The sequence below is a fragment of the Beta vulgaris genome, chromosome 6 (genome assembly GCF_026745355.1).
Source record: "Beta vulgaris subsp. vulgaris cultivar EL10 chromosome 6, EL10.2, whole genome shotgun sequence".
NCBI classification, from domain to species: Eukaryota; Viridiplantae; Streptophyta; class Magnoliopsida; order Caryophyllales; family Amaranthaceae; genus Beta; species Beta vulgaris.
Window position 1 is genome coordinate 67,329,021 of NC_079207.1, and position 21,277 is coordinate 67,350,297.

Consider the following 21,277-nt stretch of genomic DNA (forward strand, 5'->3'; position numbering starts at 1 on the left):
TCCACAATGAAACCGCTAGTCCAATTGTCACTTTCTATAGAAATGTAGATTCATATAGGTACATGATCCATAGATCCCGCCTTGCTCCTTTTTTGGCTTATATTTACACCAATCTGACCATCTTTTCTTTTTCTAATAGTGCAACCACCAACTATTTCCCGTTACTCATTGGGATTAATTATCCAATTCCAAAAACCCTATAAAAATATTCCATAACCCGTGCTGTATGGTTGAGGTTTAATGATTTGATATCTTCATATATCGTTGCATGCTTAACTCGACAAAACCTACTTTGATTTAGCTTCCCTTAAATTCATAAGATATTGATCAAAAGAACAACCCCACAAGCAAATTAAATCAATTAAAATTTGAAGCTATTTGGAATAAGGAGTTTTAAGTTGTTAATAAGGAGTCTTTGACTTATAGTTCTATCTTGTAAAGTTGTAATGAATTTGTTCAATTAGGATTTATGATATTAGGATGTATATATATTATCTTCAAGTTTAATGAGGTATTCTAAATTATCTACATGTCACAATCTTAACATGGTATAAGAGCTATTCCAATTAAGAGATATTTTCTTTGTCCAAAATCCGTTATTTTTTCTCCATCCAAGCTAAGATTCGTTCTTTTATTGTTTTCTTTGTCAACTTTGGTTCGCCAATTATGGGTGACCCACAACTCGAAGCTTCCTCCTTTGCTCCATGTTATGAATCGTTTTCTCCTTACTATCTTCATCATAGTGAAGGTACTAGTACTTAGAGGTGATCATGGGTCAGGCCGGGTTCGGGCCGGACCGAGACCAAAAAATTTACCCATTGGCCGGGCCGGGCCTAAATTGCGGGACGAAATTTTGTGTCCAAAGCTCGCTATTTCGGGCCTAAATTAGCGGGCTTTTGCGGGCCAAAACGGGTCGGGCCAAAAAATAGACTAAAAAGTTGTTTTTAGCTTGTCCAATGCCCGCCAAAGCAAAAAAAAAAATATGGGAGGGCCGGGCCCGGCCCGCGGGCCGAAAAATTCTGCCCAAAAACGGGGCGGGGCGGGCCGGGCCGAAATGATCACCTTTACTAGTACTGTGATTAGTCCTATTTTGCTTACTTGAGATAATTATGAAAAGCGGTCGCGTTCTTTGCGCAATAATCTCTGCGCAAAAAATAAATTGCACTAGAGGAAAAAAAAGAAAGGGCTGCGCAGGAAGGGCTGCGCTTTTTTTAAAAGCGCAGCGCTACTAGTGAAGGGCTGCGCTTTTTTAAAAAAGCGCAGCCCTACAAAACAGAAGGGCTGCGCTTTTTTAAAAAAGCGCAACCCTTCATTAGTAGGACTGCGCTTTTAACAAAAGCGCAACCCTTCTTACACTCAGAAGGGCTGCGCTTTTCTTAAAATCGCAGCCCTATTGGAGGAAGGGCTGCGTTTTTTGGGACACGCGCAGCCCTTCATGGTTTTTTTTATTTTGAAAAAAGCGCGGGCTTAAAAGACAAAGTGACTAGGGTTTACTCCCTCATTCTCTCAGTCTCTCTCGCGCGCCTCTCACAAATCTCATTCTCTCTCACCTCTCTCTCAAGTCTCATTCTCTCTCTCCTCCCTCACAAGTCTCATTCTCTCTCTCCTCCCTCATTCCAGACTTTCTTTTTTACACTTTGCCTGCGTAGATTGATGGATCTGGAAACGAAAATGTTCGTCGGCTATTTTGTGAAGTTGAAGATCGATGGGTTTTTCTCTCTCACTCACCCTTCCACGCAAAAACTCACCCTTCGTCGGCTATTTTGTGAAGTTTTCTCCATCAGCTTCGCTATTTTGTGAAGTTCTCTCTCAATGTTCGTCGCTGATTTCATCTCCTCTCTCAAAATATGTCGCTCGTTGTGATTCCAGATCTGAGTTTTTTCGTTTTTTAATCTAATTGTGATTTCAGATCTCGTTGTAATTTTTTCATTTTAAATAGATATGTAATCACTCTCAATTTTCGTTTTCTATTTTTCGTTTTTATGGTTAGTTCATTTTCTTAATTTCTTTATTGTTTTTCGTCCCTTGTTTTTCAATTTTCGCTCGTTTTTTTATTTTCCTTCTCTCTATTTTCTGATTTCATTATACTTTTTTAGTTCCAGATCTGATTTCATTATACTTTTTTGTTTTTTAGTTTATTTAATTTCATATTTTAGTTTATAATATCATATTTTTTTTCGATTTTTAGGGTTTAAGTTATAATGTTGTAAGTGTGGATTATGGTGTGTAGGGAATTTCCAGTTGAACAATTTTTGTTGCCTTTGTTTAGTTCGTTGCTGTTTCATTATACTTTCTATTTTGTTTATTTGTATGATAGTTCTGTTGAAATGTGCAATTCTTATAGAAAAACTTGGTTAATTGTAGCTTCAAACGAGTTAATTGTGCTTTTTGCTTTGCTGTAAGATATATTTTTGTTTTGGATTGTTTAAACAATATGAGTAGATATATCTAGTAGTAAAAAAATGCAAAAAAAAAAAAAAATTTATTTTTTTTTGGGTCAGAAGGGCTGCGCTTTTTAGGTAAAAGCACAGCCCTTCATGCTTAGAAGGGTTGCGCTTTTACCTAAAAGCGCAACCCTTCTAAGCTTGAAGGGCTGCGCTTTTACCTAAAAAGCGCAGCCCTTCGTTGTGAAGGGTTGCGCTTGAAAAGCGCAGCCCTACTTAAAAAGTGAAAGGCTGCTATTGAAAGGGCTGCTATCAAAACGCGCAGCCCTAAGGGCCTTTTTTAGCGCAGCCCTTCCTTATTTTTCCACTAGTGTTGGGTTTTATTAATGGTACTATTGCTCAATCTTCATCAAAGTCTAATGATTGTGATCAACGGGGGATTGTTATTTATATGTTGGTGGCTTGGGTTTTCAGTACATTTTCTGGATCATGTTAAAACCCTGTGTGATGATTTAAAGGACTGTTATTCTCTTGGCAATGAAGAATCAAATTCGTGATTGTAAAAAAACCTGTGCGTCCGGTGCTGTTTATTATGGTGAGTTGTGTTGTTTAAAGGATGAATTACAAACTTATTGCAAGATTCTTGTGTGTACATGTGTCACGGCACTGGCTTATCAACAACTTCAAGAAGCTGAGTTGTGCATCAGTTTTGTCTTGGTATTAATTCCATGAAAATTTTCTATTGTGGTTTTGGGTCTTTTGATGATACATTTCTTGCCATCCCTTAATGTTGCCTATGCTAAAGTTGTTTATGATGAACAATAGCAAGCCGTTTCCGATGCCCCTAATCAGCCTTGATTGGATGTTGTTGGTTTTTGCCGCATCTAGGGCCTCGTTTGGCCGTGGTGATTGTGATACGGGACGTCCCACAGATGCGTGTAAGTGTATGCATTATGGGGGCAATGGGCGTGAGAAGGATATGTGTTTATCGCTTCACTACTCGTGCCTCTTCTACGCTGATTGTTAATGAAGGGGATCGTGCTAGTGTCCCCACATTGTTTGATGATCAATGGTCACAACTTCTTGATGCTTTAAATCTATACAAATATATTAAAAGGCGTGCGAAGACACAAAACTGTGCCACGTGGCGCTATCCCTAGGGAGTTTTAGTTCATGTAATCCATGTACAATAAAAAAAATTAAGAAAATTGCATAGTATAGGGTTTGATCCCGAGACCTCAAGTACATATACTAAAGTTTTAACCACTAGGCTAAGTTGCATTTAGTGTTACTATCATAAAGTATTATATTAATAAATGAAATTTTTTCTTACCCGGGGCATAGCCCGGGCCTAATAACTAGTTAAAGTCTTAAAAGGTGTGTGCAACTATGGATCGATCTTCCAGTTTGTTTTGTGCTACTGATTGGATCATTTATAGTGGGGTTCCAACCATATGTCTGGTAATTTGAAGTTAGTTTCTAACTTGATGGATATTTCTTCTTCTACTGGCTTGCCTAACGGTAAACAAGCCACAACTACTAAGGAAGGCAGGGCTGTTTTGCTTACGGTTTTGTGCCAGATCATGTTTTTTATGTTCTCGCTCTTACTTCTACTTGTAGTTTATTATCAATTTTTTAGCTTTTAGAGCATCATCAAATATTTGTTGTTTTCACCAACAAGCTTTGTGTCATACATGATAGCACTTTGAAGAACCTGATTGAAGTGGGGACGCGGTTTAATGGAGTATATATTTTCACACCTATTCATGTTCCTGTTTCAGCATTATCTAAGGGAGTCCGGTATTGTGTTGTGCCCTTTAGGTAATATGCACCTTATATCAAATTAAAACTTAAGCAATGAATTTTCATGCTAATAATGGATGAAAATATGTCCTCGTATATATTTCAACTTCAAGAATCAAGATCCACACAAATACAAACACAAAGAATCAAGTATTTTAGGTATGTCCGATTTGTCTTGTTGTTTCATGTTACGTCAACTTTACTTTATACTCCCTCCGTTTCCTAAAGATCTTCCCTCTTTCCGTTTAAGGGTGTTTCCAAAAGATCTTCCCTCTTTTGCTTTATTCCTTATTTGGCAAAACAAATTTCCCTATTTACCCTCTCATGTCACTATCATATGGTCCACCATTACATTATTAATTCAATTTTACTCCCTTTCTCTCTCCTACTTTAATCCCTTTTTATTTGTTTATTTATCATAACCCCTTTCTCTCTCCTACTTTACTCACACCATGCCCCACACAACTTGATTTCCTTGGTATCTGTAGGAACAGTAAGTGGGAAGATCTTTAGGAAACGGAGGGAGTACTTAGGTGACTAAGTTGCATATTGATAGTTATGCCTTGTATTTCGTCAATTGTCGATTTATAATTTTCTTTTTTTAGATAAGAAGAAGATCTCTTACAAGTAAATCCCCACTTTGTAAGGAGCAAAATCAACTACCTGTCAGGCTGTCATAGGGGCGGAAGGAGAATCTCTAACCAATTAGACCAACCTTATTCTTTGTGTTAATTATTAATGGAGATGTAAATACCTTAACCCAAATACAAGTTGAAAAAACTCAAATCTAACACCTAAACATGACCCATCCAGCTTACTTATTATTATCCTCCAATAGAATTAGTTAAAATGTGGAAAAGTTAATTTAACATTTTGAACATAAAACATACATATGTTCAAAGTATTTAATTTTTTATTTATATCATTAGTTTCTTTACTTGGGTATCTTCACCCATCACAAATTTTCAGTAAAGTCTTGAGTAAAACAAACACATGCCTCAAGTTATATTCCATGGATGATGGATCATCATGACCTTCCTTAGAAAACTCATCTATATTTTTTGTTGGTACAAAGAGACTTCAAGCGACAACCCTTGTTAAGGGTGTTAAACTTCATCTTCCATTAATTATAGGATTGATCCACATTTCAGGCTGCCACATGCATAAAGTTGAATAACAAAGGTACAAAAACTTAGAAATGCAAGAATTGGGGGGGAATTAGCAAAGATGGATGTTTAAATACACTATGTTAAGAAGGTTTTACTACTGCCAGCATAAAGAAGGCAGCTTGAAGGAGAATGAAGACGGTAAGTGACCCATTCTTCTGATATAATCTGCTTTCTCTGATGTCTTGACTGCGTTTTCGTTCAATTGAGCCTCTGCATTCGCACGCTTCTCCTCAGCAATTCTTCGAGCTGCAGCGAGTTTATTGGCGTACTTCTCCTGTGCTCTAGCTTTCAGTCTCTCAGCTTTCACCTATAACAGCAAATAAAGAAGCAAAGATGATCCTTAGTGCTAATTGTGTGTGCAAAAAACTTTTAATCAACGGTTGCATTCTTATTCGCCCTAAATTTCATCACATATATGGCATCCCAGGTTACAAAAATGAAAAATCTTGCATGGACCACCCATCCCCATGTTCTAAATTGACCGTGTTTAAGTAATCATATTAGAGTTAGTCACCAATATCATACTGACTTTAACAACAGAAAAATATAAACTTTGCAGAGATGATCCAGGTCCATGATAAATTTATAATTGTCTGGGTCTATATGAGATTCAATATTATGAAAAAGTCGTTCCTCTCTCTTTAAAGATCGCTAAAAATCATCAATACGTAAATCAGAAATAATTACCCCCGTCTTAACATACTTAAAGTTGTATGCAAGACCTGCTGTTTTCACTGAAAACACAAGTAACATGAACATCCTCAAGATTATATACTTAAATGTCAGAAGAAGAAAAATGCTGCATAGATGTCAGATTTTTTTCAGTTTGAAAGGCCTCTGAATATCAAAATGAATAACACTGATCCTTTTCTGATGATTCAGAAGATCAGTCAATCTGACAATATCTTCACAAACGATGCAGCAAAATGAATTAAGATCCAACTTTAAAGCAACTATGTGTCAGATAGCTAGCAAATCAGCGATACGTTAAGCAACTGTTGTTTGTGCAGACAATGCAAAGAGTAGTGTCTCAAACTATGAATTATGCTAGCCGCTTAGCTATGGCCTCAAGATGCCCGAAAGTCTTGCATGCGAGCAAATGAAACAATTACTTCAGATTAAATAGCTTAAATAATCGAGGCTAGCAACTCATCTAGATGCCACTACTACAAGCTCCTCAAGCAATTTTAAGGCTTATTTATCATGAATACTAATCTACTTAGAATAGTTGAAGACCAACAACAGCAGAATCAGGAAATGTACTCATCCGCTCACAATTAGTGGCCATATTACCCCCAACCTTTCATAATCAACAATATAACATGACATATTCCTTTGAAATTGTTCTTTCATTTCTATCTCAGCCACATCACTTGAACTAAAGCATGGACATATTGGGAAAGGTGACAAATATTTCAAGACATTTTAAGATAGTATATTGACGACTGATCGTGGATAGAGGCAGTTTATCTGATATAAGATGTAAGTAGATATCTGCATCTCAAATAAGTAAAACGAATACCTCCAATTTCTTCATCTCCATTTCGGCTTTTCTCTTCTCATGATTTTCCCAAGCTTGTATCTTCACTTCTTCTCGTTTATACCTAAACATTAAACAAGATGAGCATTAGGAAATCCTCGAGTACATATTAATGTACCAGATGTACTTAACTAGTTTCATGGAAGTTTTACAATGATCACCTGGCCATGAACTTAGCACGCTCTGCTTCATCCCAAGCCAAAGCTCGAGTTTCCAAAGGATTAATCTTGTTAGCTAGTTCAGACTTGTTACTCTCCACCATCTTATGGCCATTAACCATCTCTTCTTCCTCTCCATTAGACACTCTAATAGCACCATTTTGTCTCCCAAGAGGAGAATGGTAACTCCCGGTGTTTTGACCACCATGGTGGCACCGCATTGGGGTGGAACCCCCAGAAGAAATCGGGCTACAGGCCGCTGGTGTGGTGGCCCGAATTGGAGTGGCCGTTCTAGAAGGTTCCTGGCTGGCAATAGGAGTCATCTCAGTCCCCATATCCCTCACACAAACTGATCTAACAGCTAAACTCGAGTTTTCCACTCCCTTATTTGCTCTCCAAAAACCCTCCTCACAGTCAACATTTTTGGTGTGAATATTCTTCTCATTCTCTGCTTCTTCCACTTCATCCCCATCCTCATATCCACCCGAATAATTGTTTTCTTGCTGAGGAATCGGGGCAATCAACCTTGTATCATCGGCATTCGAGTTTCTAGGTTTATTAGCCTTGGAAGAGTTTCTTTCCCCACCTCTTGAAAACCCTACTAGCCATTTTTGTGCATCATCCCACTTTGAAGGTGTTGGTTTTCCTAAGGCGGTACGAGGATGAGAAGCTCTTATAGTTCCATTCCCTTTATGAAACTCAAATGTAATGCTCCCATTAGAGATCTCCTTATCCTCCATAGATCTCACCATTTCACTTATAACCTCAATCTTGTCAAGAAGTTGGCTTAATAATATCTACTAATAGTACCTAACAACAGTACTTCAGAACAAACACATTATTCCTAACACAAACAGTCAATTTTTTTACCAAGATCCCCAAATCTTAACTACTGAGCTTATTTCCAAAATAAAAAAAAATCATCTACCCAAAAAATTTACACTTAAATTTGTCACTCAAAACTGATTAATACCCACTTGAGCAATAAGAATCTGAGAAAAATCTACTCAAACACCATAAATTTCACAGCTACATAATACCCAACATCATCTAAATGGCTATAACATCAATTTAATCATACTTAACAAGTTTTTTAAAAAAAAAACAATCTAACTGTACTAAAAGAAGCTAAAAATCTCACTTACCTCACAAACTATCAACTAGAAATTAAGAGCAGAAGAGATGCGCCATAAAAATCATCTGGGCATGTTTGTTTTCACTCTGAAAATCATGTCAACAATGAAGCAAGAAGGTAAACTTTTCAAGTGCATGCCAAAACACAAGCAAGAATTAACTCAAATGTCATGAAAAATAAAGGTAAAAACTTGGTATATATCAAGAAAAGATGAAATCTTGACAGAATATCTATGTAAATGTAACAGTAAGATGACAGCAACCCATAACTACAATCATAAAATTCCAACTGGGTTTTTGAAAATGAGAGCATAAATTTTTGGGAAATGTTTAATCTTTTTCACAAGCTAAGAAAAATGGGATATACTACTTCAGATCCATAATAAAAGTAATAAAGATTTGACAAAAAATCACAGGTACTTGCACGTTTGTGGGTGGATTAAGTAACAGAAGGAAACTATAACGGTTAAAAATCATACTATAAAAATCATACAATAGAAAAAAATTACTAGTAATATTATATGGAGTTTATGTAGTACATAGAATATGGGCAGAAAATGACATGGGAAAACGTGACATTTTGCTGATTTCGAGTACATTGGTGGGGGGCAAGTTAGCTTCCCTCACTTCGGAATCTAGGGAAAAGAGTTATTTCTTGTTACACCAGCTTTTACCATTGTTGGTAATTGGTATATTGTGGGGGTTGAGCTTTGATTTTTTAAGTCAGAGGAGAACTAATGCATATGACTATATGAGTCAAAGTTAGAATGAAGTTTGGAGTTGAACAAGAGTGATGTTTACAGATGAAAGAGTGTGGATTTTGGTCATTGTGTCCAATGTGGAAAGCTTGTAAGGATGGGAATGGGAGTCAAATTCTGACTCGAACCTAATCCGAAATAATGAATGTGGTTGAGAGTTTTTCGAGTAATTAGTTTGATTTTTTTAATTGTATGTTCTGTTCATCTTAGAAAAAAAATTCACGTTTTAAGTTTGGTTCATTTCAAATAAGATTTAACACTTCATAAAATAAAGTCTAATAAATTTTCATAAGTTCATATAAAAATCAAATAAGTTTAGGAGAATTCTGGTGGGGGAAAAAAATGTTGCCTAAGTAAATAGGATTAGAGAAGTGATAGATTAAAATTGAAGGTTGATAAGATAATTACTTTTGAAAACTATTTTGTTGAAATTTAATATTTAGAAACGTGAACTGCAGAAAAGTCCCGTAAAAAAAATACGGAAAAGAAAAATAATCTAAAATTATATTTCTATTTAGAGTGGATCGTCCAATCTTCAAAGCTAAGAGTACATTAGGGTACATTAGTATTTTCTTTAGCATAATATTGTCGATTTTATATACACATCCATCGACTTCGTTCGTCATTCAACTTTGTCACTTGCATCATCTTGATTCATAGAAGTATTTCACAAGTGAACCTTATTAGTTAACTAGAAGTGAAATTGATACATGGTCTTGTTTAAAGTAACATGCTAATTAATTATATCCACTATGCGACCAATTATAATAGCATTTGATAATAATTTGATGTGTTGCTTTCTAGTTTCTCTCTAGTTTTCTATCATATTTCGTCCATTTAGAAATAGTTTCACCATTTTGTGTTTTCACTGTTTCACGATTGTCAATGCATGATTTCAAACATTAATATCATTTTAACTATCAATAAGTTAAAATTATAAAAAGCTGATATTAAAAAAATGTATATGAAGAAGCATCTTTTTTTTTTTTTTGAGATTAACATTAATTCATTGATTCAAAGTCATACGATATCTACCATAGAAGCCAAAACTAAACAAATACATATCGAAATGAAATAAATACAATTCGAATATGACAAAACCACGATCGTTGAGTAGATCTAATACTTCTAAGCACCTTCGTCTTTTACATCGCTGTCTGATGCAACCTTCTGCTAAGGGGGCCGGTCGATCTTTTGTAGTTTTGAAGTAGAACAAGATTCAATTCAAGTAATTGTAAACGACATCTTGACATCTGTTGCAACTCCGCACAAATTTCGATCAACAAATCAACCTCTTGAATTACACCAAAGCCCAAAAATAAAGTCTCCAAACTCTCACATAGAGAGAGATAAAACCCAATATATAGGTAGATATAATCTAATGCTCCTTTTGTATATTTTTTTTTTTCTCACTTAGAATCTTGACACTATTCATAATTAAAGAGAATCTTTTAGATTTTTCTCAATACATAAGAAAAAAATATAGTCATGTGGGTCACTTTTGATTCGTCTCAATGAGTAATTTATTAATATTCAATTACTATAATTTTTAATAATATGTAATAAAAGATATTTAATGTAGAAAAGTGCATAGACAAACGTGCAAAGTCAAAGTAGGAAAGATAAAAAAAATACAGAGGGAGTATATGGTTAGAAAAACTCTCCATTAAATGGAGACTGAAGTTTATTAGAAACATAAACATAAAAAAAAAAAAACTAGTAACAAAAGGAGGAAAGGAGTTTTACCATCGTCCAAAAGGGTGACGGTATCTTCTAGGTTGAAAATTAGGGTTTTGCGAGAGAGGATAGAGAAAAAAAGAGAGAGGAAGCGTGTGATTTGAATTTTATATTAAGTCGCGTCTAACAAGATATGAATAATAAACAGACTAAACACTATACATAATACAACTATTTCTAACGGGGAATAACACAAATGGTGTTATCAATTTATCATATTAGCACCAATTTGTTTTACATCCTCATTTTCGTGTCATACCAAAGTACAAATAATGCTTAATCACAAATCTTAATCAAGTAATCACTATCATACTGAGGACAGATACTTCTAAGATGCTACAAGCCTACAACAGTACAGTAGTGTAAGATACGGCTATACCTAACGAGTAGCAACGGTCCATTAATAAGTGGGTCCAACACAAAGCATCCACGTGTACGGCACAAAAGTCACAAAGAAAGACAAAGAAGTCATGGGCCATGAGATGGATCAGAATTCAGTAATGATGAGTCTTTCTGATCTATTCACGTGGGTTAATACATGGGCCCAACAAGTAACAACACTTCAAAGGGCACTGAATCAGAGTAATATAGTACCATATGATGGTGATAGTTGACTCTATGCTGCTTTTTTTTTTTTTTTTAACTTCTTTTTATTTAAGAGGTATTTTTAAGGATTATTGTAATTAGAATAATACAAATTTTTGGCCATTTTCTCGTAATAATACAAATTTTTGATTATTATATAATAATGCAAGTTTTTTTTCAAAAATTTATCCCAGTAGGATGATACCGACTGTTAACTTGTTGTAAGAGGTAAATAAGTTGACGTGCCACTTACTAATACACGTGTCTTTATTTGATTGGCTGATTTTTTAAATTTTATGTAAATTTTGAAAGAAAAAAAATACAATTTTTTTTCTTCTCCTGCTCCCCCTTCCATTCTCTTTCTCACTTCCCTAGTCCCAGCCCCAGCCCACCCCTATGGCCCCTGCCTGCCTAATCCTCCCTGAACCGTTTCTCTCTTTTCCTCCTCCCCCACCCCGAAACCACTTCAGCTCCTTCGACGACCAACCCACCACCTACCCTTCCCAACCTACAAAACCTCGAAACACTCCTCATCCCCTCCCCCACCCTAAAACCACTCTGCACCCTCCGCCACCCAAAAACCACTTCCTGTTGGTTTTGGTGGGCTTGCTTCAGATGGTGGTGAGATTTTAAGATGGCGGCGGTTTTTAGGTTGTAGAGTCGTGATGGGGTCACCTTAGGTGGGGGTGGCCTGGTGGGGTGGTAGTTTAGGTGGTGGTCAGTGGTGGTTTAGGATGGAGGGGAGGGATTTCTAGTGGCAAAGTGGTGGTGGTTGGGGGTAAGGGGTGGGGGTTTGAGTTGGTTGGGGGAGGGGAGGAGAGATAATTTATTTGGGTTTTTTAATTTTTTTTACTTGTTTTACCAGTTAAAGGTCACATCGACCTACTCTAGAAATTTTGAGGTAAAATTTGTATTATTGTATAATAATCAAAACTTTGTATTATTATCAGAAAACAGCCAAAAATTTATATTATATTAAATAAAAAATCATTTTTTTTATTACTTCCTCCATTTTTAAATAGTTATAGATGCTTCATTTTAGCTCGTACTTCCTCCGTTTTTTATACATGCTACCTAGAGAAAGTTGTTTTTTTTAAAGAAAAATAGAGAGAGAAAGTAGGGGATCACCACTTTTTGAATAGAAAAACATTTGTTAAGAAAAAAATATTGATATTTTAAAAGAGAAGGTGGGATAGGATCAACTTTGAATAATATCTACTCCGTCCGTTTCAAATTATAAGGCATGTAAACCACTTTTATGCATATTAAGAATTTAGTTAGTTTTAGTTAGATTTGCATAAGTAATAAGAATTGATATTAAATATTTTATTGATAATAGAAAATAACCTATAATCTTATCTTGATAGTATAAAATTGCATTTAATTTTACATTGGTAATGTAAAACGCCTTATATTTTGAAACAAATTTTTTTAGCTAAAATGCCTTATAATTTGAAACAGAGGAAGTAGTTATTAGTAGGGGTGAACACAACCGAGTACCCGGCAGAATCTAATAGACCCGGACCAAGACCCGGACCAGACCCGGACCCAGTGGGTATTAAGAATCTGAAATTGGAATTGGTCAAACAAGGTCCTAAGTTTTTGGACCAAGACCGAAATCGGTGGGTAACAGGTCCAGAACTGGATACCTAGTTGTAAGTTTAACAACATATTAAGATGGGCCAATTGAACTATAAAATTTTTTAAAAAAATTAAATGGGCCTAAAGGCCTACTGAGTATTAATTTTTTACTTAACAACTATTATTCTATTACCAATTTTATATGAGTATATGAAAAAAAAACCAATCCTAAGTACCGGGTACCCGGACATAGATCCGCTCCAACCGGGTACCCAGAGTTGGAACCGGTCAAATTGGGTAGCCACCAGGCATCGGGTCTGACAAAATTCTACCCATGATTGGAACCGGATGCAACTGGATCCATTTTTTGGGACCCAAACCTAGTTGAATCGGACATGGGTCCGGATCCAATGGGTCCATACCGGGACCGGGTCTCGGTCTGGATCGAAATTTCTGCTCACCCCTAGTTATTAGGCCCGGGCTATTTTCCGGATAAGCGAAAATTTCATTTATTTATATAGTACTTTATGATAATAACACTAAATACAACTTAGCCTAGTGGTTAGAACTTTAGTATATTTGTATAGATTTAAGATCTTCTCAAATTATTAATATACATCTTTGCCATATAAATTGACATGCTACCGAGTCGACTCTTCCAACATCACCCGATTCACTGAGGCAACTCACTCGACTCATCTTTTTCCGGATTTCTGATTCGTGGTCGCAAAATACACCATTCAACCATTCAACGTGGTCACTCACTCACTAGTCACTACAACAATCTTCATGTTTTTCTAATTTCTATTTTAATCTGGGTTCACCAACAAACTTCCAAAGATGAGATTTTTTCACCCCATTAATAGAAAGCTCACTTTTGCTCTACAAAGTACAAGAAACAATACTGCACTCAAATGGAGTAAATTTGGTACCATTTTTTCACAGAAGAGAGATTTCTCAGTATTACATGGTAAATTTAAGGAAGATGACTCAATTTTACCGGTTTTAATCGTGGGTGCTGGTCCTGTTGGTTTAGTTCTCTCTTTACTTCTCACTAAATTAGGTAAATCCCTCTTAAACCCCTCTTTATTTTTTCATATATTAATCGCAACGTTTTAACTTTTACACTATTCACACTCTTTCGATTTGATAATGTTAATGTGGAATCTTGTTAGTTTCGTCTACTTTCAAAATATATAATTTTTACATATATTATTGAAGATATTTATGGTTAAAGTTCTACTTGTTGCAATTGATATGGAATGTAGGAAATGTATTTGTTTTTTTATTTAATTTTGTTTTTTATCGGGTTGGTTTCACTGAAATTTGATGATGGATGATTGAAGGGATAATGTTGCTATGATTTCTCATTTATTTGATTTTTTTAAAGGAAAATTGAGATTCACAGAATGAAGTAGAAGTTGGAGTTTAAAGTTTGCTTCTTTTTACAGTTTTCTTCTATAATTAAAGTTGTTTGTATGGATTGGATAATAGGTTATATGTGAAATTTTGATTTTAGTTTATGCTGAAACCATGACGAAAGAGTGAAAGATTAAAGAGGTAATGATGATTGGAAATGCTGATTTGGTAGTTTCTGTGGGAAGGTGAGGCATTGTGGAATTGAGTGAATTTGTATTCTTTCTCCTCTTTAATGAGATTGTTTGTTGTTGCTTAAATTTGGGTTTTGAGTGAATTTTGATTATAATAACAATGTAGTAAGGGCTCATATGTGAGTAGTAGAGAGTGAATTACTAGAACTTCTGATGATGGTTTGAGATGTCCATTTGCGAGGCTTTGGAGATACGTGGATTCAAAGTTTATTTCTTTGATTCATGTTCAATCTTCTTTACAACTTGCAGATGTGATGCCTAAACCTTGGCAGCTGATCAGCATAACTTTCTGTCTACCAAGATTGGACTGGTTACGCATCCACCACCTAGTCCATCTTGAGGGGAGGCTGTTAAGATTATAACTAATTTATGAAGTTAGTTTTCTCAATGTACAGCTGGCATAGTTAGTTATAATCTTAAGAGTTTCAATGAATGTTATGTATATTAGTTCTAAGTATTATGAAAGAGGTGAAAATGTAGTCATTGTTTTTATGCATGCTTCCGTATGCTATTTGGTTTAGACTCTGACGAGCGAAGCTATGAGAGATGTTGAAGGGATGCATCTGAAAGCTACTAACTCAGTGCTTAGTACTCTGGTTTCATATTCGAGTTTTCATTGTTTTTAGATTTCTCTCGAACACTATCACGACATTAGTGTGAATTGTGTATGATCTTGTGGTTCAATTATCGATTTGATCTCAGAGAGTTCTGAAATATGGAAAGTGTTCGTTATAACTAATAATGATAGTTTCTGAATTGTTTGGTAAGACATGTCTTTGTTTAGTTAACTCATTTTTTTACAGGTTCAAAGAAGGATGTGATGTATTAGCTTTTGTTCTTTCTTGCCTTCAGTCCACTCGTAGCATTTGAGCAGCCTACAAATGTTGGGATGGGAGGATAGGAGACTTGAAGTCACCATATTATTTAGAGCGGAGATTATTGTAGAATAGAGTGTCCCAATAATGAATACTAGTCTTACATGCACGCAATGCGTGCCATAGCGTGTAAAGTATAAAATAAAATTAATTGGGTAGGAAAAAAGGTCTTTACATTTTGTTTTCTCAAAAAACTGATGTTTAATTTAAATGTCCTACTTCCCCCCAGTTTCTCATTCAAGTGAAACAGTGAGTTATCTCCCCCTTTTTTTTTTCTTTTATTCCTTTTTCTATTTTTTGGTGTCCCCCATGTGTTGCCTTATATAATAAAGATGCACGCGGTGCGTGCGTCAACAATCTTATGTAGGTATATACAAATGGACATGTTTTTTTCGATCTAAAATTATTTTGATAGTGATGTAAATTATTAAGGTTCTTTTGTAGATGTTATTATGTTTTCAAATTAAAGGTAAATTAGTTTTAACTGTTCAATACCGTCACTGTAAAATTTGATCGATTTTAATTTTTTTTAGCGACTTTAGTATAGTTCTTTAACAATTATAAATGTTAATAAACCATATTGTTTGAACTTTGTAAATATGAAATATTGTGTTATCACGATATATTGCTAACTTTTTTTGGTTGAAGATTCTAATTGATTTCGTGAATTGATTGTGTCAATCTACTTTTTCAAGTTATAAATGGTATATTGCATATTTCATTTTTGACCTACTCATAAGGCAAATTTTCATTGATTCTCATTTTTCAATTTTTTATAAAAAGAAAAATATGTTTTAAATTATTAAAGGGTATTTTAGTCACTTCAAAAGAGGACACCACACCTCCCCCCCTTGGCTTATATAATAGAGATATTCTTTTCAAAAGCCAAGGGGCCAGGGGATCAATAATCCACAGTGTCTTTGGCTAATATGGAAGAGGAGTAGAGTAAATCTAATCAATGCCTGGAGTAGCATGCTCAACTACTTACAGAATGCAAAAATTCTCGGAACCTTAGATATTGTAAACTTGATTGTCGGAATGTACTTGGAGTACAGAATTGCTTTCCATCAATCTTCCCCCCACAAGCTTGTTTGGCATGTGATGTTACTCATCAACAGCTAACAATTGTGTAAACACTATACTTTTTACGCAATTTTTGGGGATCAGTAATTGCAACTTATCCTTCTCTGTTTAGGTGTCCGATGTGCAGTCATAGAGAAGAGCAAAGCTTTTTCTGTACATCCGCAAGCTCATTTCATCAACAACAGGTCTATGGAGGTAGGTTCATGGCATATGGCACTTGCTTGGATTAACTGCGTTTTTCTGGCATCCTAAAACGTTAGTGCTATTTTCATTCAGATTTTCTTGTCAGGTCTTTCGCAAACTAGATTGTCTGGCTGAGGAGATACAGCAATTTCAACCACCTGTAGATTTGTGGAGAAAATTCATATACTGTACATCACTTTCTGGTTCTGTTCTTGGCTCAGTTGATCATATGCAACCTCAAGGTATGGTGTCTTTAGTGTCTTAAATAATATGAAAAATCTAATCCATAGAGCTCAATCAAAGGCACCATATCTCAACATATCTTGCAAAATTAGGTATTTAAAATTTATTACCACTACCGCCAGTTATTATCACTTACGCAACAAGTCCTTATGGTTATGCATGCATACAAATGAGTTGTTGGTTGTTGTCTTTGTAGCGTAAAGGACCAAAACTGACAAATTATATTGCAATGACATCTAAATTACAACTAATAGTGTGTCGATAGTTTGAGTGACATATAAATGTATTATAAAAAAGTAGGTTAAATAATTAATAAGGAATGGAGGGAGTAATTCTAAACTGTTGTTGGCAACATGATCTACTTTCATGGCTGCTATAATATATGCATAAAGCATAAGCACCTTTTCATCGTGCACTCTTTTGCAGATTTTGAGCAGGTTGTCAGCCCAGTTAGTGTTGCTCATTTTTCTCAATACAAGTTAATCAGGTTACTGCTGACGAAACTAGAAAATCTTGACTTCAAAATTCATGATGGTGATAGACCTATTAGAGAGAGGGACATATTGATGGGTCACGAGTGCTTGTCCTTCTCTGTGACTGATCATTGTATTAATGTTACTTCTTCTTTTCACAAAGAGGGGCAGACATTGAAGAGGGATATCCAGTGTAGTTTTCTTGTTGGCACAGATGGTGCTGGAAGTACAGTGAGGAAACTTGCTGGAATTGAGATGCAAGGTGAAAGAGACTTGCAAAAGCTGGTGAGTGTGCATTTTATGAGCAAAGACCTGGGAAGATATCTACTTAAGGAAAGACCAGGCATGCTTTTCTTTATTTTTAACACCGAAGCTATCGGAGTTCTTGTTGCTCATGATCTTCAGCAAGGGGAATTTGTATTGCAGGTATCCATTGACGTCATTTCTTTTGCAAATATAACTTATATCTAGATGAGTTTCACTTTGTTTTATGACATAATTTTATGTTAGCCTACAGGTACCATATTATCCTCCACAGCAGAATTTTGAAGATTTCAGTCCCAAGGTATTTATCCATCCTTACTTGATTTATGTGTCCTCTGTTTTTATCATACTTCTGGATGTCTTTTTTTCTTTTCCCAGATTTGTGAAGATTTAGTTTTTAAATTGGTCGGCCATGAGCTTGAAGATATAGCTGTAATTGATATCAAGCCATGGGTAATGCATGCTGAAGTTGCTGAGAAGTTCCTGTCCTCTAACAACCGAATCCATCTAGCTGGTGATGCCGCCCATCGTTTTCCTCCTGCTGGTGGTTTTGGTCAGAGGAAATTTCCCAATCACTGTGCTTCTTGAATGTCCTGTTAGAGTCTCAAAGACGTGCTGCACCCTTCTGGTCAGTTCTGTGTCCTGTAGTTATTTACTAGCTTTTATTTTATGTGTAGGCATGAACACTGGGATTCAGGATGCCCACAATCTTGCTTGGAAGCTGGCCGCAGTTGTCAATGGTATTGCTCCAACTACACTTCTCAAAACATATGAAGCAGAACGGAAGCCGGTATTTTCATTTTTGCTTTGGCTTGCTGCTTTATTTAATTACTTCCTACATTCCATCTATTCCTCATTTCTGCACTTCTGCACCATGTTTCTTAATTCCTAGATTGCGATTTCCAATACGGCACTTAGTGTTCAGAACTTCAGAGCAGCTATGGAAGTCCCCTCTGCCCTTGGGATTGACCCAAATGTTGCGAATTCAGGTACTCAAGGAACTTCACAGCCTTGAGATTTCCAATAATCATAACTTCTCAAATGGTCACTTTGCTTGTATTGATAGGTCCAATTATGATTTTCTTTTCACCCCCTTTCTTTTGGCAGTGCATCGTGTTATTAATGATGGTCTGGGCTCAATCCTGTCATCCAGAGTTCAGAGAGTGATTCTGGATGGGCTATTCAGTATAGGCCGAGCACAGCTTTCAGAAGCCATTTTGAATGAGAAAAACCCAGTGGGCCTGTCAAGGCTTGCCAGATTGAAGCGAATTTTTGAAGAAGGAAAGAGCCTGCAACTCCAGTTTCCTGCTGAGGATCTTGGTTACAGGTGATGCTTCTGTATCTAACTAGATTCTAGCTATACTTTCTCCATTTCTTGGGTCACTTCAGAATGGATTAGCTAGGATATTTCCTTTACGAACCCGTTTTTGTCATATTGACCATTAACTTAGATTTTTTTTCTTTTCACGTCTTGAATTTATCGATTTGAGGTGATCATATGATAAAATCTATCTCCAGATACAAGGAGGGAGCTCTTGTATCTGATGGACACGCCATTCACGATGCAGATAGTGTCCCCACTGGTCGCCGGAGGGATTATGTACCATCATCAGAACCAGGTTCACGACTTCCTCATATGAAAATGAGATTGTTATCAAGCGTCTCTGACGAGGTATGCTGGATTACATTACTGCAGATCATCTCATTGCTTGTTATTTTATTTGCTTTGGCCGGAAGATGTCTATTATGCTGCATAGTGTTTACAATCATTTCATCATAGAAGGAAAATGCTACTTCATAATAATTTTGTCATAATAATAAGTGTTTTAGATGTTAGAACAAAGAAGTTTTAGTTACTGCTAATCTACTTTTATTTCTCATCTATTTTCAACCCAATAGTTAAAATTCTAGGTCATTTTGGACTGATCAACGACCATACAAGAACACTTGTAGTCTTAGAGAGTGTTTGGTTGGGAGGAAACCATTTTCTTGAAAAAGTAGTTTTTCCTTTTTCCTTGTTCGATTTGTATAGGTGGAAAATAGTTTTCCCAAGGGTGGTGGAAAACATTAACCTTTTGAATGCCACATTTTGTCCTCTTCTCCCATCAATCCTCTCCCTTCCTCTTTCGTTTTTGCCTTTTTCCCTCTTAACATTTTGTTGTAAGTAACTAAAGGAACGCAGACCAACTTACAATGGTGTTTTCCTAGGAAGATAATTTTCATGAATATTCAATTTCAATCGAAAATTATTTTTCATTGAACTTTCTTTGCATCCAACCAAACAGAGCCTCGATTTATCCTTTATTTCTCTTGCTCATTCAAAAGCAATAATGCTTTATTAATCTCGACTTTTATTGTTTTATATCTTAGAATATATTCAAGTTTTTTGTTCTGACTCTGCTATTATCCTTCTGAAGGATACATTTTCTACATTGGATCTTGTATCTGTGGACAAACTCGAATTCGTTCTTATCATAGCACCGGTGGAATCATCCTATAATCTAGCTCATGCAACGCTAAAGATTGCCGATAAATTCAAAGTTCTTGTCAAGGTATGTGTAATATGGCCAGGCAACCGTGCCAACAACTCTGCACCGTGCTCGGTAGGAAATTACATGAACATTATAGAGGTGAAGAAATTGCCAAATTCGCCATCATGGTGGGAATTGTGTGGAATGAACGATAAAGGAGCAATTCTTGTCAGGCCTGATGAGCATATTGCTTGGCGTGTAAAGTCAGAGGTTCGATACCCTAGTTATGTAATGGACAGGGTTTTTTCTGCAGTTCTGGGACATACAAAGGAAGTCTCAGAAGTTTTTGCTGCATAGGAAGATTAAAGGCTGTTAGCAACACTACTATAGCCTATAGGAAATTCTTTGATGATATTATAGATGTAGTTATAAAATACATTGTAGATCTATAGTACATCTTAACTTTGTCATTATAAATAAAGTTTTAGTTCATACTTGGATTGTGGATAATGTATGAAGGGGTAACGGAGAATTGGAGAAGAAATCAACAGAGATGGAAGGGGTATCTTTTTCCGTCATTTGGGGGTGGTGGATAACTATTGACCCTAAAACGAGGGTGATAATTCCCTTCTTGCTTGCATAATTAATTCGTATTTTCATCTATAGCAACCTTTCTTCAATTCCATTTCCTTTATCTTTTCTTCTATTATTTCTTAACATCACTTTCAATCCAAACATTGTTCTTAAGATGATTTCATATTTTTAGAACATCTCAACTTTGTAGCTAATGAATCAACTCATATACATTGTTTACAATCTCAACTTCATAGTACATCAATGTATCAATGTGCTTTGGTCAAAACCCATTTATGATTTTAAAACGCAAAATTAAACGAATCAACTCAAAATTCTATCCTGGATTGGTTAAGCCATTGATGATTCAAAACTTAAATCAACTATGATCCAACCATTTTTTAACCAAGTTAAATTGGCTCAAACTAAGTATGACCTAAACATCAATGACCCAAACTCGAATCGATAGTTGAATACACTTCATCTAAACGAGTTGTGTGCCCTCGGTAATTCTAAGGTTTGGATTATAATTAACTTAATTAGACTTATTCATTAATTTGTCTAGACTTGCTCACAATAAAGTATTTTTGCATTAAAACAATGTTAATGTTGGTGATTATTAACAATACATTTCAAACTAGTAGTAAACGCAA

General features: G+C 35.6%; 2 protein-coding genes across 4 annotated transcripts; one reads left to right on the plus strand and one right to left on the minus strand.

Annotated features, from left to right (window-relative positions):
* Positions 1 to 5,266: 5,266 nt before the first annotated feature.
* LOC104897624 (hypothetical protein) lies at positions 5,267 to 8,885 on the minus strand. Its single transcript, XM_010684549.3, has 3 exons — positions 7,058 to 8,885; positions 6,879 to 6,960; positions 5,267 to 5,663 (listed from the first exon to the last, which is right to left on the minus strand). The coding sequence occupies exons 1-3, from the start codon at positions 7,804 to 7,806 to the stop codon at positions 5,451 to 5,453; spliced, it is 1,044 nt and encodes a 347-aa protein (XP_010682851.2). The 5' UTR covers positions 7,807 to 8,885; the 3' UTR covers positions 5,267 to 5,450.
* A 4,618-nt stretch (positions 8,886 to 13,503) lies between these two features.
* On the plus strand, positions 13,504 to 20,545 carry LOC104897625 (hypothetical protein). Of its 3 annotated transcripts, none has more exons than XM_048647426.2 (12): positions 13,782 to 13,912; positions 14,369 to 14,453; positions 16,530 to 16,612; positions 16,707 to 16,842; positions 17,270 to 17,742; positions 17,834 to 17,881; positions 17,959 to 18,133; positions 18,258 to 18,370; positions 18,473 to 18,569; positions 18,688 to 18,907; positions 19,099 to 19,252; positions 19,998 to 20,545. In XM_048647426.2, exons 3-12 carry the CDS (start codon positions 16,607 to 16,609, stop codon positions 20,406 to 20,408), a joined length of 1,833 nt encoding a protein of 610 aa, XP_048503383.1. In that variant the 5' UTR covers positions 13,782 to 13,912; positions 14,369 to 14,453; positions 16,530 to 16,606; the 3' UTR covers positions 20,409 to 20,545. The 3 variants fall into 3 exon arrangements, with proteins under 3 accessions (XP_010682852.2, XP_048503383.1, XP_057251450.1); XM_057395467.1 differs by having other exon boundaries at positions 13,807 to 13,912; positions 14,344 to 14,453; XM_010684550.4 differs by lacking the exon at positions 14,369 to 14,453 and having other exon boundaries at positions 13,504 to 13,912.
* Positions 20,546 to 21,277: the final 732 nt, after the last annotated feature.

Bases quoted from the DNA above. Each gene is read 5' to 3' on its own strand.
- LOC104897625 (XM_010684550.4), top strand. From the start codon at position 13,690: ATGAGATTTTTTCACCCCATTAATAGAAAGCTCACTTTTGCTCTACAA. The intron at 13,913-16,529 runs GTAAATCCCTCT...TTCTCTGTTTAG, and splicing joins TTTACTTCTCACTAAATTAG to GTGTCCGATGTGCAGTCATA. The intron at 19,253-19,997 runs GTATGCTGGATT...ATCCTTCTGAAG, and splicing joins TATCAAGCGTCTCTGACGAG to GATACATTTTCTACATTGGA.
- LOC104897624 (XM_010684549.3), bottom strand. From the start codon at position 7,806: ATGGTGAGATCTATGGAGGATAAGGAGATCTCTAATGGGAGCATTACA. The intron at 6,961-7,057 runs GTGATCATTGTA...TTTAATGTTTAG, and splicing joins CGTGCTAAGTTCATGGCCAG to GTATAAACGAGAAGAAGTGA. The intron at 5,664-6,878 runs GTATTCGTTTTA...TTGCTGTTATAG, and splicing joins TGGAGATGAAGAAATTGGAG to GTGAAAGCTGAGAGACTGAA.